The 17446-nt window shown below is 40.6% G+C and overlaps 1 protein-coding gene across 2 annotated transcripts in view; it reads right to left on the bottom strand.

The window, feature by feature from the left end:
- The window catches only part of PPM1E (protein phosphatase, Mg2+/Mn2+ dependent 1E), a 524596-nt gene that overhangs the window by 116125 nt on the left and 391025 nt on the right, over positions 1 to 17446 (bottom strand). For both annotated transcript variants that reach the window (XM_053707383.1, XM_053707385.1), the window contains exon 4: positions 9567 to 9755. In XM_053707383.1, coding sequence (XP_053563358.1) covers positions 9567 to 9755 — 189 coding nt within the window. The remainder of the gene's footprint in view (positions 1 to 9566; positions 9756 to 17446) is intronic.

Here is a 17446-nt window from a genome sequence, read left to right as displayed (position 1 = left end):
TTCAGTATGTTGCTGGTCATTTGAAATTTCATCAACCTTATGAGACGTTTTAAAATACTTTTTACGTTTATAAGAAGGCAGAATGGCAGACAAAGCCATCTGTATAGAATCATGACAACTATTACAAACCACAACTGGAGGTATAATCTCAACAAGTTTACAACAAATGCACTTAGCTTTGGTAGAACTGTTTTCAGGCAGCAGGGATACAACAGTGAATTTGGAGATAGGATCAGATTGAGACATCTTGCAAATGTAAAAGAAAATAGGAATGGGGTCTAAAATAATGAAAATATTTGGCGCCAAGTATGATGCACAACAAACAGAAAAATATTTTTTGGCGCCAAAAACGTCCGGAAACGACACACTCGCGTCATAGATGACGCAACCTTGCGAAAGGACCCGGAGTCAACTAAGATACCGAAAATGATTAATTTGCGTAAACAAACATAACTTCACGCCAAAAAAATCTCGCGCCAAGAATGACGCAATAAACGTTAGCATTTTGCGCCCTCACGAGACTAAATCTGCCCACGAATTTGAAAAACTGACAGTCAATTGAAAGACTACACCCCAGGTAAGAAATACATTTCGAAAAAATGCATTTCCCAGAAATGAAACTGACAGTCTGCAAAAGGAAATATACTAAAAACCTGAATCATGGCAAATATAAGTACAATACATATATTTAAAACTTTATATAAATACATAAAGTGCCAAACCATAGCTGAGAGTGTCTTAAGTAATGAAAACATACTTACCTGAAAACACCCATCCACATATAGCAGATAGCCAAACCAGTACTGAAACGGTTATCAGTAGAGGTAATGGTATATGAGAGTATATCGTCGATCTGAAAATGGAGGTAGGAGATGAATCTCTACGACCGATAACAGGGAACCTATGAAATAGATCTCCCGTGAGGAAAGCCATTGCATTCAATAGGTGATACTCCCTTCACATCCCTCTGACATTCACTATACTCTGAGAGGAATCGGGCTTCAAAATGCTGAGAAGCGCATATCAACGTAGAAATCTTAGCACAAACTTACTTCACCACCTCCATAGGAGGCAAAGTTTGTAAAACTGAACTACAGGTGTGGTGAGGGGTGTATTTATAGGCAGTTTGAGGTTTGGGAAATTTTGCCCCTCCTGGTAGGATTGTATATCCCATACGTCACTAGCTCATGGACTCTTGCCAATTACATGAAAGAAAAGAAAAAAAGCCCTAATCTAAAAAAAAAAAACATCCAAAAAAAACAACAAAAAAAAAAAACAATTTAACTCTAACCCCCCAAAATGTACTCACAGTTCCTGAAGTCCGGACATCCATATTGCAGGCAGCTACAAGTCTTCATCCAGGCGGCGATATCTTCATCCATCGTGGGGACATCTATCTTCATCCCAGTGGCGTGGAGCTGTGGTGGCACGCAGCTGAGCAGGAACAGCGCGCAACGATGACATCCAGCGCAGAGCCTCCTCTTCATGCGATCTCTGACGCACACTGAAGATTGAATGCAATGTACCCTTTTTATCTTTGGCGTACCTTGCATTCCTATTGGCTATTCCTATTACCTTGCATTCAATCTTCAGTGTGCAGCGGAGATCATATGAAGAGGAGGCTCAGCGCTGGATGTCGTAGTCGCCGCCACCAGTCCTGCTCAGCTCAGCGCCGCCACAACTCCGCGCCACCAGGATGAAGATAGAAGATGCACATTTCTTGGGGTTAGTGTTAGGTTTTTTGGATTTTTTTTTAGTTAGGGGCAATGGGTAGTTTAGATTTTTTTAAGGGCTATTGGTAGTTTATTGTTAGATTAGGGGATGCTTTTATTTTGGGGTGGCTTTTTTCTTTTTATAGGGATATTAGATTAGATGTAAAGTGCCACTAAACCCAAAATCTTTCTTTCATGATTCAGATAGAGAATACAAATTTAAACAACATTACAATTTACTTCTATTATGTATTTAGGGGTTAATAGTGGTTTAGGGGTTAATAGTGTAGTTTATTGGTGTTAGTATACATTGTAACATTTTTGTTATGAGTTTTGTAAAACATTTTTGTTTTGCAAAATCCATAACTACTGGTCTTTGATTCCGGAATGGATCACGGCGGTATAAGCTATAACACTAGCTATATAGCCAGATCACACAACCTGTAATACGGGTGAGCTGAGAATTCCACATTCAAAAGACATTTTTTAAGTGCGGAACGGAGAGTTGCGGTACAGGCTAAAGCGCTTGTGGTATAGCTGTACCGCCGTGACTTGTAATACGGGAGACCTGCCATTCAGCGCTCAAAGGTCAATTTTTCAGCAGTATAGCCATACTGCACAACTTGTAATCTTGCTGACAGAATGTAAAATTGCCCCACAAAGAACGAAAATTGTATTAACAATTTGAATGTGTTACAGTTATATATACGGTCATTATTATAACAAAGTTAAAGTAAAAAGGTATTGTGGTAACACACCAAAATTAATGTGAAATTTGCCCCATGTAAAATGCAAACGGGCTTGAAATGATTAATCAGGATAATTTGCTTTCTCCTACATTGGTATGTCCGGTCCACGGCTTCATCCTTACTTGTGGGATATTCTCATTCCCTACAGGAAATGGCAAAGAGAGCACACAGCAAAAGCTGTCCATATAGCCCCCCCCTCTGGCTCCGCCCCCTAGTCATTCTCTTTGCCGCTCTGAACAAGTAGCATCCCCACGAGGATGGTAAAGAATATGTGGTTTTAGTTGTAGTTTTATTTCTTCTATCAAGAGTTTGTTATTTTAAAGTAGTGCCGGTTTGTACTATTTACTCTACAACAGAAAGTGATGAAGATTTCTGTTAAAAGAAGAGTATGATTTTAGCACCAGTAACTAAAATCCATTGCTGCTCCCACGCAGGACTGTTGAAACCAGAGAACTTCAGTTGGGGGGAACAGTTTGCAGACTTATCTGCTTCAGGTATGACCAGTCTCTTTTCTAACAAGACTTAGTAATGCTAGAAGACTGTCAGTTTTCCCTTATGGGATCGGTAAGCCATTTTCTTAGACTCAGTAACAGAATTAAGGCTTATAAATTGGGCTCTATGCTGGTTGACACTTTTGTGGGCTAAATCGATTTAATTTTAACATATTTATGTGACATTTGGAGTGTTTTGCAAACTTTGAAACACTTTTGGGAACGTTTATTTGAGCCTAGCAGTTGTTCAGATGCCTAATCTAGTCAGAAAGGCCCCTTCACTCTGGTATGCAGAGGGAGGAGGCCTCATTTTCGCGCCTCAGTTGTGCAGTTTCTTCCATAGGCAGTGCATGCAGCTTCACGTGAGAGGGCCCTGTGGCTTAGAAAAGGACTCAGAAAGGCTTATTACTGTGGTGAATAACCCCTAAGGAAGGTAAAAGCCGCAGCAAAGTCTGTGGCAGGGACTGTAGTGGGTTTAAACCAGTAAATTGAACTATTAGCTCCGGTTTTCTCATTTAAGGGGTTAGAGACTTGAAATTTGGTGTGCAATACTTTCAAAGCATTAAGACACTGGGGTATAAATTTCATAAAGATCGGATATTTCTTTCATAGTTTTTCGATCATTCAGAAATAAAGTGTGCTCTTTTTATTATTTAAAGAGACAGTAACGGTTTTGTTTAAAATTGTTTTTATTACAGTTTCTTCCATAGGCAGTGCATGCAGCTTCACGTGAGAGGGCCCTGTGGCTTAGAAAAGGACTCAGAAAGGCTTATTACTGTGGTGAATAACCCCTAAGGAAGGTAAAAGCCGCAGCAAAGTCTGTGGCAGGGACTGTAGTGGGTTTAAACCAGTAAATTGAACTATTAGCTCCGGTTTTCTCATTTAAGGGGTTAGAGACTTGAAATTTGGTGTGCAATACTTTCAAAGCATTAAGACACTGGGGTATAAATTTCATAAAGATCGGATATTTCTTTCATAGTTTTTCGATCATTCAGAAATAAAGTGTGCTCTTTTTATTATTTAAAGAGACAGTAACGGTTTTGTTTAAAATTGTTTTTATTACATTAATATCCTGCCTAAATCTGTCTAACATGTCTGTACCTTCAGATAGCATATGTTCTGTGTGTATGGAAGCCAAGGTGGTTCCCCCATTAAATGTATGTGCAAATTGTGCCATGGCGTCCAAACAAAGTAAGGACAGTACTGTCACATTTAATAAGGTTGCCCAAGATGATTCTTCAAATGAAGGTAGTGGGGATAGTTCATTATCCTCTCCTTCTGTGTCAACACCAGTTTTGCCCGTGCAGGCGACACCTAGTACATCTAGCGCGCCAATGCTTGTTACTATGCAGCAATTAACAGCAGTAATGGATAATTCTATAGCAGCTCTTTTATCCAAACTGCCAGCATTTCCCAGAAAGCGTGATTGCTCAGTTTTAAATACAGAGGATGAGCAAGTAGGCGCTGACGATAATTTATCTGTTATACCCTCACATCAATCTGAGTTGGCAGTGAGGGAGGGTCTGTCTGAGGAAGAAATTTCTGATTCAGGAAAAAATTCTCAGCAGGCAGAACCTGATATTGTGGCATTTAAATTTAAGCTAGAACATCTCCGCGCCCTGCTTAAGGAGGTGCTAGCTACCCTTGATGATTGTGATTCTTTGGTGATTCCAGAGAAGTTGTGCAAAATTGACAAATTCTTAGAGGTCCCAGTGCACACTGATGCTTTTCCGATACCCAAGAGGGTGGCGGACATAGTGACTAAGGAGTGGGACAGGCCAGGTATACCTTTTGTTCCACCTCCTATATTTAAGAAAATGTTCCCCATTGTCGACCCCAGAAGGGACGCATGGCAAACGGTCCCTAAGGTCGAGGGGGCAGTTTCAACGTTAGCCAAGCGCACAACTATTCCTATAGAGGACAGTTGCGCTTTCAAAGATCCTATGGATAAAAATTGGAAGGATTGCTTAAAAAGATTTTTGTTCAGCAAGGTTTCCTTCTGCAACCAATTTCGTGCATTATTCCTGTCACCACGGCGGCTTCTTTTTGGTTCGATGAACTAGAAAATTCGCTCCAAAAGGAGACTCCATATGATGAAGTCATGGACAGAATTCACGCACTAAAGTTGGCTAATTCCTTTATTTTGGATGCCGCTTTTCAATTGGCAAAATTAGCAGCGAAAAATACAGGTTTTGCAATAGTGGCGCGCAGGGCACTTTGGCTAAAATCTTGGTCGGCGGATGTGTCGTCCAAAACAAAATTGCTTAATATTCCTTTCAAAGGTAAGACCCTTTTCGGGCCAGAATTGAAGGAGATTATTTCAGACATCACTGGGGGAAAGGGCCATGCCCTCCCACAGGATAGGCCTTTCAAGGCTAAGAACAAATCTAATTTTCGTTCCTTTCGCAATTTCAGGAACGGACCGGCTCCTAACTCTGCAGCCTCTAGACAAGAGGGTAACGCCTCCCAGCCTAAACCAGCATGGAAACCATTGCAGGGCTGGAACAATGGTAAACAGGCCAAGAAGCCTGCTGCTGCTACCAAGACAGCATGAAGGGGTAGCCCCCAATCTGGGACCGGATCTAGTAGGGGGCAGACTTTCTCTCTTTGCTCAGGCTTGGGCAAGAGACGTTCCGAATCCCTGGGCACTAGAAATAGTCTCTCAGGGGTATCTTCTAGAGTTCAAGGAACTTCCTCCAAGGGGAAGCTTCCACATGTCTCGCTTATCTTCAGACCAGATAAAGAGACAGGCATTCTTACATTGCGTAGGAGATCTATTAAAGATGGGAGTGATACACCCAGTTCCAACAGCGGAACAAGGTCTGGGTTTTTACTCAAACCTGTTTGTAGTTCCCAAAAAAGAGGGAACTTTCAGGCCAATTCTGGATTTAAAAATTCTAAACAAATTCCTCAGAGTTCCATCATTCAAAATGGAAACCATTCGGACAATTTTACCAACAATCCAGGAGGGTCAATATATGACTACCGTGGACTTAAAGGATGCGTATCTGCATATTCCTATCCACAAAGATAATCATCAGTTCCTGAGGTTCGCCTTTCTGGACAAACATTACCAGTTCGTGGCTCTTCCATTCGGTTTAGCCACTGCTCCCAGAATTTTCACAAAGGTGCTAGGGTCCCTTCTAGCGGTCCTAAGGCCGAGGGGCATTGCTGTAGCACCTTACCTAGACGACATCTTAATCCAAGCGTCGTCCCTTTCCAAAGCAAGGGCTCATACAGACATTGTGTTAGCCTTTCTCAGGTCTCACGGGTGGAAGGTGAACATAGAAAAGAGTTCCCTGTCCCCGTCCACAAGGGTTCCTTTTCTGGGTACAATAATAGATTCTGTGGAAATGAAGATTTTTCTGACAGAGGTCAGAAAGTTAATGCTTCTAAACGCTTGTCGAGTTCTTCAATCTATTCCTCAGCCTTCCATAGCTCAGTGCATGGAGGTAATAGGACTAATGGTTGCAGCAATGGACGTGGTTCCTTTTGCTCGAATTCATTTAAGACCATTGCAACTGTGCATGCTCAAACAGTGGAATGGGGATTATGCAGACTTGTCTCCCCAGATTCAAGTAGACCAGGTAACCAGAGACTCACTCCTCTGGTGGTTGACTCAGGATCACCTGTCTCAGGGAATGAGTTTCCGAAGACCAGAGTGGGTCATTGTCACGACCGACGCCAGTCTCTTAGGCTGGGGCGCGGTCTGGGACTCCCTGAAAGCTCAGGGTCTATGGTCTCGGGAAGAGTCTCTTCTCCCGATAAACATTTTAGAACTGAGAGCGATATTCAATGTGCTCCTGGCGAAGGCCAGATTCATAAGATTTCAGTCGGACAACATGACGACTGTAGCGTACATCAATCATCAGGGGGGAACAAAGAGTTCCTTGGTGATGAGAGAGGTATCCAAGATCATCAAATGGGCGGAGGATCACTCCTGCCATCTATCTGCAATTCACATCCCAGGAGTAGACAACTGGGAGGCGGATTATTTGAGTCGTCAGACTTTCCATCCGGTGGAGTGGGAACTTCACCCGGAGGTCTTTGCCCAGTTAACTCAACTATGGGGCATTCCAGATATGGATCTGATGGCGTCTCGACAGAACTCCAAGGTTCCTCGCTACGGGTCCAGATCCAGGGATCCCAAGGCGACACTAGTGGATGCATTGGTGGCGCCTTGGTCGTTGAATCTAGCTTATGTGTTTCCACCGTTCCCTCTCCTTTCCAGGCTTGTAGCCAGGATCAAACAGGAGAAGGCCTCTGTGATTCTAATAGCTCCTGCGTGGCCATGCAGGACTTGGTATGCAGACCTGGTGAATATGTCATCGGCTCCACCATGGAAGCTACCTTTGAGACAGGATCTTCTAGTACAAGGTCCATTCGAACATCCAAATCTAGTCTCTCTGCAACTGACTGCCTGGAAATTGAACGCTTGATTCTATCTAAGCGTGGGTTTTCAGATCCGGTTATAGATACTCTGGTTCAGGCCAGAAAACCTGTGACTAGGAAAATTTACCATAAGATATGGCGAAAATATATCTGTTGGTGCGAATCCAAGGGATACTCTTGGAGTAAAATTAAAATTCCTAGGATACTTTCCTTTCTCCAAGAGGGTTTGGATAAAGGTTTGTCAGCTAGTTCTCTAAAAGGACCGATATCTGCTCTGTCTGTTTTGTTGCACAAACGTCTGGCAGCCGTGCCAGATGTACAGGCGTTCGTACAGGCGTTAGTCAGAATCAAGCCTGTCTTCAGACCTATGACTCCTCCATGGAGTCTAAACTTAGTTCTTTCTGTTCTGCAAGGGGTTCCATTTGAACCTTTACATTCCATAGATATTAAGTTACTATCTTGGAAAGTTCTGTTTTTGGTTGCTATCTCTTCTGCTAGAAGAGTTTCTGAATTGTCTGCTTTGCAGTGTACTTCACCCTATCTGGTATTCTATACAGATAAGGTAGTTTTACGTACCAAGACTGGTTTTCTTCCAAAAGTGGTTTCCAACAAGAATATTAACCAGGAAATAGTTGTTCCTTCTCTGTGTCCGAATCCAGTTTCGAAGAAGGAACGTTTGTTACATAACCTAGATGTGGTCCGTGCTTTAAAATTCTATTTAGAAGCAACAAAGGATTTCAGACAGACATCATCCTTGTTTGTCGTCTATTCTGGTAAGAGGAGAGGGCAGAAAGCTACTGCTACCTCTCTTTCCTTTTGGCTGAAAAGCATCATCCGATTGGCTTATGAGACTGCCGGAAGGCAGCCTCCTGAACGAATTACAGCTCACTCTACTAGAGCTGTGGCTTCCACATGGGCTTTCAAGAATGAGGCTTCTGTTGAACAGATCTGTAAGGCAGCGACTTGGTCTTCTCTGCATACTTTTGCCAAATTTTACAAATTCGATACTTATGCTTCTTCGGAGGCTGTTTTTGGGAGAAAGGTTTTGCAAGCTGTGGTGCCTTCCGCTTAGGTTACCTCCCTTCATCCGTGTCCTAAAGCTTTGGTATTGGTTCCCACAAGTAAGGATGAAGCCGTGGACCGGACACACCAATGTAGGAGAAAACAGAATTTATGTTTACCTGATAAATTTCTTTCTCCTACGGTGTGTCCGGTCCACGGCCCGCCCTGGCTTTTAGTAAGGTTTAAAAATTTTATTTTTCTGTACACTACAGTCACCACGGCACCTTATAGTTTCTCCTTTTTCTCCTAACCGTCGGTCGAATGACTGGGGGGCGGAGCCAGAGGGGGGCTATATGGACAGCTTTTGCTGTGTGCTCTCTTTGCCATTTCCTGTAGGGAATGAGAATATCCCACAAGTAAGGATGAAGCCGTGGACCGGACACACCGTAGGAGAAAGAAATTTATCAGGTAAACATAAATTCTGTTTTTTTCGCATGGAGAAATTCATCATAATCCGCCCCAGCTCGCCTTCCAAACAGCGCAAATTATTACGTGCAATTTTTTTTTACAAATTTGTGCGCACCGGTGGACCTCTCCAAGGGCGAGCTGCTGAGAACTCGGTGGAGAATATAAAGATGAATTCTCCTAGCCTTTGATAAATCTAGCCCATAATACAGTATGAACAATTATTATATATAAAATGTTAGAGACATTACAAACATTGCATTACATAGATAATGTGCAATAGGAGGGGAGAGTTAAAATCACACCTTAAAAGAGCCCTTATGGGTAAAGCTCTGGCATAAGCTGTCTGGAGGTACAGTTAAAACCACTAAAAAAAGGAGAGTGCTCCCCCTAGCTGCTATAGTCCATACTACAGCAAATGAAGCATAGTGCAAGAGTGAGCTTCTCTTCCTTTCAGTAGGGTAGTAAAAAAGGCAGCTGATTGGCTGAACTGCCAACAAGCTTACAACTGAGCATTACTCATGGACTGCTGTGCATGTAAGAAAAAGGCATTAATATGGGGCTCTTAAAATCCCAATGTGAAATTCTAAACCTCTCCTGTTACACTGCAGTACATAGTAATGTTTACTATCAGCCAGTTAGTTTTCATCTGTTTTCTCTTACTAGAACATATTACGTTTATCAGATAAACACAAGTTACAAAATATTTGTGCACAGAAATGTTAAGATGTTCTGGATGTAATGAGAGAACTCACCTCCCTGGCTGCTTTTCGCACAAAGCTTTCATCTGTGATGCGAAATGCTCTGCACAGAGCCTCTGCTGGGTCATGTGGGAACACCTCCTGCCTTACCAAGTTCACGTGCAAATGGATAGAGGCGTAAATAGCAGCATCCACTCCTCCATGTCCATCAAACACAGCAAAGTACGCTTGTTCTTCTTGATCCTGGAGAATAAGTAAACGTGTAAGAATTGTAAGAGACATAGAAGTGGTCAGTAAAAGTGCAATAGTTTGTACTGGCTGCCACAATCTTGTAAAAACAGTGATGATTAAAGGGATGATTAAGTTCGTAAATGTGTGTTTAGTACATATAAATTATTAAAACTTGCATTTATTATTGCAGAGCAGCTCATGGATAAACCATTTCAAGACGCCTGGTGAGATCTGTGTTCCTGATCTCTTTATTGAGATATAAAGTGAAATATGAGGGAAGACTAATCTGCCAAAATTAAATCGATAGTCTAGTCAAAATTAAACTGATCATTCAGATAGAGCATGAAATTTTAAGCAATTTTCGAATTTACTCCTATTATAAAATTATCTTTGTTCTCTTGGTATCTTTCTTTGTATGTAAGCTTAGGAGCCAGACCATTTATGATTCAGCATCTGTGTAGCACTTGTTGATTGGTGGCTACATTTAGACACCAATCAGAAAGTGCAACCCAGGTGCTGAACCAAAAATGGGCCAGCTTCTATGCTTACATTCCTGTTTGTTTTTAAATAAAGATACCAAGAGAACAAAGAAAAAATGGAGTAAATTAGAAAGTTGCTTAAAATTGCATGCTCTGTCTGAAAAATGAGTGTTTAATTTTTACTAGAGTATTCCTTTACAGAGACAGTCAAGTCAAAATTAAACTCTCATGATTCCGATAAACTCTCATGCAATTTTAAACAACTTTCCAATTTACTTTTATCATCAAATTTGTTAGTTCTCTTCGTATTTCTTGTTGAAAGCTAAACCTATGTAGGGTTATATGCTATTTTCTAAGCCCTTGAAGGCTGCATTTTAGCTCAGTGCATTTTGACAGTTTTTCACAGCTAGAAATCGCTAGTTCACGTGTGCCAAATAGATCACATTGTCCTCACTCCCATGGAGTTATTTATGAGTTGGCACTAATTGGCTAAAATGCAAGTCTGTCAAAAGAACTGAAATAAGGGGGCAGTCTACATAGGCTTAGGTACAAGGTAATCACATAGGTAAAATTTGTATTACTATAACCATGTTGGTTATGCAAATCTGGGGAATGGGTAATAAAGGGATTATCCATCTTTTTAAACAAACATTCTGGAGTAGACTGTTACTTTAAATACAGAAAAGCAAGCATAACAAATAATGAACACATTACAATGTTTTTTTGTTTTGTTTTTGTTTTTTTAGACATTATGGCACAATTTACACCTGTGTTTAACATCCCTTTAAGTGATTCTTTTACAGTTTGGATATTCACAAATTGGTACTTTTGATTTCCAGTAAGGTTTAAGTTGCACTCTGAGATATACAAGAACCACCGGCTACGATAGGGCGTAAAACACAGCTCCGTAAAGATCTGAGCTGTGGGTGTAGTAGAAAATGTACTGTACTTGACTGACAAGTGAAATGAAGCAGATACACATTAACACACAAGACTAGCCCCTGCTGGCTCAGCTCAATGTTAAACAGACAGATCATATAAGCACTTAGTTCTTTATTATGCTGCTGGACAAACTACTTTCTTAGGAAGTATATTAAGGTTATTGTAAAAAATAATATTTATGGGACCACCTAACAGGAACTAATGCTGTATATTTTATGGCTCATTTACCCCTGCATATCAATAGTGCTTCACATGAAAGACAAACAGCTGACTACTGAAATAGGCAATTCTGTCAACTCACTGTTCATTTTTAATTGAAAATCTAATGGAGACATAAGCTGCTCTTTAATAAATGAAATAGAACAGTGAAAGAATTGAGGAAAGTACCACTGATGTTTCATCTCAGAATATACAGTGATTCATCCTAGTAAAGACTTAAAAAAACCATCTCCCTAGATACCTCTTTTCCAACCTTAGAACAGTGTCAGTATATTTCTGTGATAACTACCTATTATAGCCATAATTTAAGTTCAGATAAAGTTCTTTGCAAACCTACGGCTAGATTTAGAGTTGGGCGGTAGCCGTCAAAACCAGCGTTAGAGGCTCCTAACGCTGGTTTTTACCGCCCTCTGGTATTTGGAGTCAGTCAGGAAAGGGTCTAACGCTCACTTTACAGCCGTGACTTTTCCATACCGCAGATCCCCCTAAGCCATTTCCGTTTCCTATCTTTTCAATGGGGTCTTTCTAACGCTGGTATTTAGCGTCGTGGCTGAAGTGAGCGTTAGAAATCTAACGACAAAACTCCAGCCGCAGAAAAAAAACAGGAGTTAAGAGCTTTCTGGGCTAACGCCGGTTTATAAAGCTCTTAACTACTGTGCTCTAAAGTACACTAACACCCATAAACTACCTATGTACCCCTAAACCGAGGTCCCCCCACATCGCCGCCACTCTATTAAATTTTTTAACCCCTAATCTGCCGCTCCGTACACCGCCGCCAGCTAAGTTATCCCTATGTACCCCTAATCTGCTGCCCCTAATACCGCCGACACCTACCTACACTTATTAACCCCTAATCTGCCGAGCGGACCGCACCGCTACTATAATAAAGTTATTAACCCCTAATCCGCCTCACTCCCGCCTCAATAACCCTATAATAAATAGTATTAACCCCTAATCTGCCCTCCCTAACATCGCTGACACCTAACTTCAAGCATTAACCCCTAATCTGCCGACCGGAGCTCACCGCTACTATAATAAATTTTTAACCCCTAAAGCTAATTCTAACCCTAACCCTAACACCCCCCTAAGTTAAATATAATTTTTAGCTAACAAAATAAATTAACTCTTATTAAATAAATGATTCCTATTTAAAGCTAAATACTTACCTGTAAAATAAATCCTAATATAGCTACAATATAAATTAAAATTATATTGTAGCTATTTTAGGATTAATATTTATTTTACAGGCAACTTTGTAATTATTTTAACCAGGTACAATAGCTAAAATAGTTAAAATAATTACAAAATTACCTGTAAAATAAATCCTAACCTAAGTTACAATTAAACCTAACACTACACTATCAATAAATTAATTAAATAAAATACCTACAATTATCTACAATTAAACCTAACACTACACTATCAATAAATTAATTAAATACAATACCTAAATAACTACAATTAAATAAACTAACTAAAGTACAAAAAATAAAAAAGAACTAAGTTACAAAAAATAAAAAAATATTTACAAACATTAGAAAAATATTACAACAATTTTAAACTAATTACACCTACTCTAAGCCCCCTAATAAAATAACAAAGACCCCCAAAATAAAAAAAATGCCCTACCCTTTTCTAAATTAAAAAAGTTCAAAGCTCTTTTACCTTACCAGCCCTGAAAAGGGCCATTTGCGGGGCATGCCCCAAAGAATTCAGCTCTTTTGCCTGTAAAAAAAAAACATACAATACCCCCCCAACATTACAACCCACCACCCACATACCCCTAATCTAACCCAAACCCCCCTTAAATAAACCTAACACTAAGCCCATGAAGATCTTCCTACCTTATCTTCACCATGCCAGGTTCACTGATCGCTCCAGGCTCCGAAATCTTCATCCAAGCCCAAGCGGGGGCTGGCGATCCATAATCTGGCTGAAATCTTCTATCAAGCGGCGGCTGAAGAGGTCCAGAAGAGGCTCCAAAGTCTTCATCCTATCCGGGAAGAAGAGGAGATCCGGACCGGCAACCATCTTGATCCAAGCGGCATCTTCTATCTTCATCCGATGAGGAACGGCTCCATCTTGAAGACCTCCAGCGCGGATCAATCTTCTTCTTCCAACGTCCAACTGAAGAATGAAGGTTCCTTTAAGGGACGTCATCCAAGATGGCCTCCCTCGAATTCCGATTGGCTGATAGGATTCTATCAGCCAATCGGAATTAAGGTAGGAAAATTCTGATTGGCTGATGGAATCAGCCAATCAGAATCAAGTTCAATCCGATTGGCTGATCCAATCAGCCAATCAGATTGAGCTTGCATTCTATTGGCTGATCAGAACAGCCAATAGAATGCGAGCTCAATCTGATTGGCTGATAGGATCAGCCAATCGGATTGAACTTGATTCTGATTGGCTGATTCCATCAGCCAATCAGAATTTTCCTACCTTAATTCCGATTGGCTGATAGAATCCTATCAGCCAATCGGAATTCGACGGACTCCATCTTGGATGACGTCATTTAAAGGAACCGTCATTCGGTGAGTAGGCGTCGGTAGAAGAGGTTGGATCCGCGTCGGCTGGAAGATGATGGCTCCGGAAGAAAGAAGATTGAAGATGCCATTGATAGAAGACTTCAGCCGGATCATGGACCTCTTCAGCTCCCGCTTGGATGAAGACTTCAGCCGGATCATGGACATCTTCAGCCCCCCGCTTGGGCTTGGATCAAGACATCGGAGCCAGGACGGATCGGTGTGATACCCGGCGAGGTGAAGATAAGGTAGGAAGATCTTCAGGGGCTTAGTGTTAGGTTTATTTAAGGGGGGTTTGGGTTAGATTAGGGGTATGTGGGTGGTGGGTTGTAATGTTGGGGGGGGTATTGTATGTGTTTTTTTTACAGGCAAAAGAGCTGAATTCTTTGGGGCATGTCCTGCAAAGGGCCCTTTTCAGGGCTGGTAAGGTAAAAGAGCTTTGAATTTTTTTTAATTTAGAATAGGGTAGGACATTTTTTTATTATGGGGTCTTTGTTATTTTATTAGGGGGCTTAGAGTAGGTGTAATTAGTTTAAAATTGTTGTAATATTTTTCTAATGTTTGTAAATATTTTTTTATTTTTTGTAACTTAGCTTTTTTTATTTTTTGTACTTTAGTTAGTTTATTTCATTGTATTTATTTGGAGGTATTTTATTTAATTTATTTATTGATAGTGTAGTGTTGGGTTTAATTGTATTTATTTGTAGGTATTTTATTTAATGTATTTATTGATAGTGTAGTGTTAGGTTTAATTGTAGATAATTGTAGGTATTGTATTTAATTAATTTATTGATAGGGTAGTCTTAGGTTTAATTGTAACTTAGGTTAGGATTTATTTTACAGCTAATTTTGTAATTATTTTAACTAGGTAGCTATTAAATAGTTATTAACTATTTAATAGCTATTGTACCTGGTTAAAATAATTACAAAGTTGCCTGTAAAATAAATATTAATCCTAAAATAGCTACAATATAATTATAATTTATATTGTAGCTATATTAGGGTTTATTTTACATGTAAGTATTTAGCTTTAAATAGGAATAATTTATTTAATAAGAGTTAATTTATTTTGTTAGATTTAAATTATATTTAACTTAGGGGGGTTTTAGTGTTAGGGTTAGACTTAGCTTTAGGGGTTAATACATTTATTATAGTAGCGGTGAGCTCCGATCGGCAGATTAGGGGTTAATTATTGTAGGTAAGTGGAGGCGACATTGTGGGGGGCAGATTAGGGGTTAATAAATATTATATAGGGGTCGGCGGTGTTAGGGGCAGGTGCTTTTTTGCAGGTGTTAGGTTTTTTTCAGCTAAAACTGCCCCATTGTTTTCTATGGGGGAATCGTGCACGAGCAAGTTTTTGAAGCTGGCCGCGTCCGTAAGCACCGCTGGTATCGAGAGTTGCAGTGGCATTAAATATGCTCTACGCTCCCTTTTTGGAGCCTAACGCAGCCCTTCTGTGAACTCTAAATACCAGCGGTATTTAAAAGGTGCGGGGGGAAAAAAAGCACACGTAGCTAACGCACCCCTTTGGCCGCAGAACTCTAAATCTAGCCGCTAATCTTTGAAATGCTTGTTATTTTGCATAGGATGAACACATTTATTTTTTGGCATATGTATTATGGTTGAAATTTACACAAAACAGAAAAATCTATTGTGAATTGATAGTAATAGTTTTTGAGATATTTAAGAAATAAAGGTTCTTTTTTTCTGACTCACCTAAAAAACAAAATACTGATTAGTTTAAATCAATTTGTGGTACAGTGAATTTATTTCTAATTGCCTACAACAAAATGGCTGAATAGTTTTGCCGGAAATTTGGTATAGGTGTGTGTGTGTGTGTATATATATATATATATATATATATATATATACATACACAAAGAAAGTCTGGCACTCTCTAGCAAACACACAACTAAGATTAAAAGCAAAAATGGAAGAGTGTATTACCGCATCTGGCCAAATGGTTCAAGCCTGGACCATGTCAAGGTCTCTTCCCTCCTGGGTCCCTATCTACAGCCAAACAATACATGCTTTCAATCTAACAAACTGAGAACTACACAAAAGTACACAGGTATTATCTAATCTCCCTAGACACATACAAAACATGTTAATGGACTGCACACTCAAACTGGACCAAGTACCATTCATGAATTGTTTGGCTGTAGATAGGGACCTAGGAGGGAAGAGACCTTGATGTGGTCCCGGCTTGAAACATTTGGCCAGATGATGTAACTAACTCTTCTATTTTTGCTTTTAATCTTAGCGGTGTGCTTGCAAGAGAGTGCCAGACCTTCTTTGTGTATTGTATTAATTTGTTTTGTAAAATGCCCTATGGACTTATTACCCAGACTTGTCTGAGGTTAACTGCCTGAGTCTCTGGAAACTGTACAGCGGGCTGTGAATGCTATCAGACACCCAGAGCTGTGCACTTTGCAGGGTCATAGGATGTGTACCCTGTCCAGTTTTGTTATTGAATTTTCATAAATACAAAGTACATGCACATGAGACAAGGGCTATCAAAATATATACCAGAGATAGGAAATAATAATTTATGATTTATTTATTAAATGTCCTTATAAGAAATCAAAAGCTAATTTTTGGACTTCCCACCTATATGCAATACAATGAAAGTATCACTTATCAATAGTTGGATATGGATCTCACTTTAACCAATTCAAACCTCATAGTAGCAGTGGCGGCTCGTGGGTTATTCAAATGGGGGTTCACGGACCAGTTATGTAAAAAAAAAATGTGCACATGTGCAGGAGTGTGGTGCATACATATATTGCTGCTTTAGCTTGCTTCGGTTTAGTGTGCCCAGGAAGTCAGCCCAGACCTAAGTGAGGGAAGGACAGTACCACATGTCCTCAGCAATGTGCATTGTTCCCTGCCCCCATCAAGCCCCAGTGTCAAACTGTAACCCAGTGAGTAAAGTAACAACTCTAATGAGAGCATATGTCACACCCCTCAAAAAGCAGAGATGAGACCTGACAACTCCAGACAGAGAATGATGCAAGGATGGTGCAAGCTGCCCTGCCCGCTACTTCATAACATGCTTGTCCTCTGCATGTACCATTCTCCTGCAGTGCAGTATTACAGCCATTGCTGGCAGAGATTACTGAATTTATCCTTTACTCACCTCCTTGTTTGTGGGTGCAGCGCCCTTCACTTGCTCCGGGTCTGGAACTGTACCTAAAATTGGAGCTCCACACTACTGCCATCATATGCTGAGGCTTGGAATCATGAGGAACGGAACCAACAATATACGGTGTAAGTACTGACTCCAACAACCCCCCTCCCTCGTCCCATGCACTTCTCAGCTCAACGACTATCTCCGCAATGAGATTTTGCATCGTTGAGGGGGAGGAGCCACATCAAGCGTCATCACGTGACTGGAGTGATGACGTATCCGGACCGTTAGCACCACCTCACTCGCACTGTTGCACAGGCTGAACTGTGCGATTAAGACAGTAAAGGGATGGGTTGGAGCTTGGAGCAGGCTGCAGGCAAATGTTATAGAGGAGTTTGGCTTTTACTT

The sequence above is a fragment of the Bombina bombina genome, chromosome 3, assembly GCF_027579735.1.
Source record: "Bombina bombina isolate aBomBom1 chromosome 3, aBomBom1.pri, whole genome shotgun sequence".
Lineage (NCBI taxonomy): Eukaryota > Metazoa > Chordata > Amphibia > Anura > Bombinatoridae > Bombina > Bombina bombina.
Note: the sequence above shows the minus strand (reverse complement) of the source record. Positions and strands in the feature narration are given on the sequence as shown.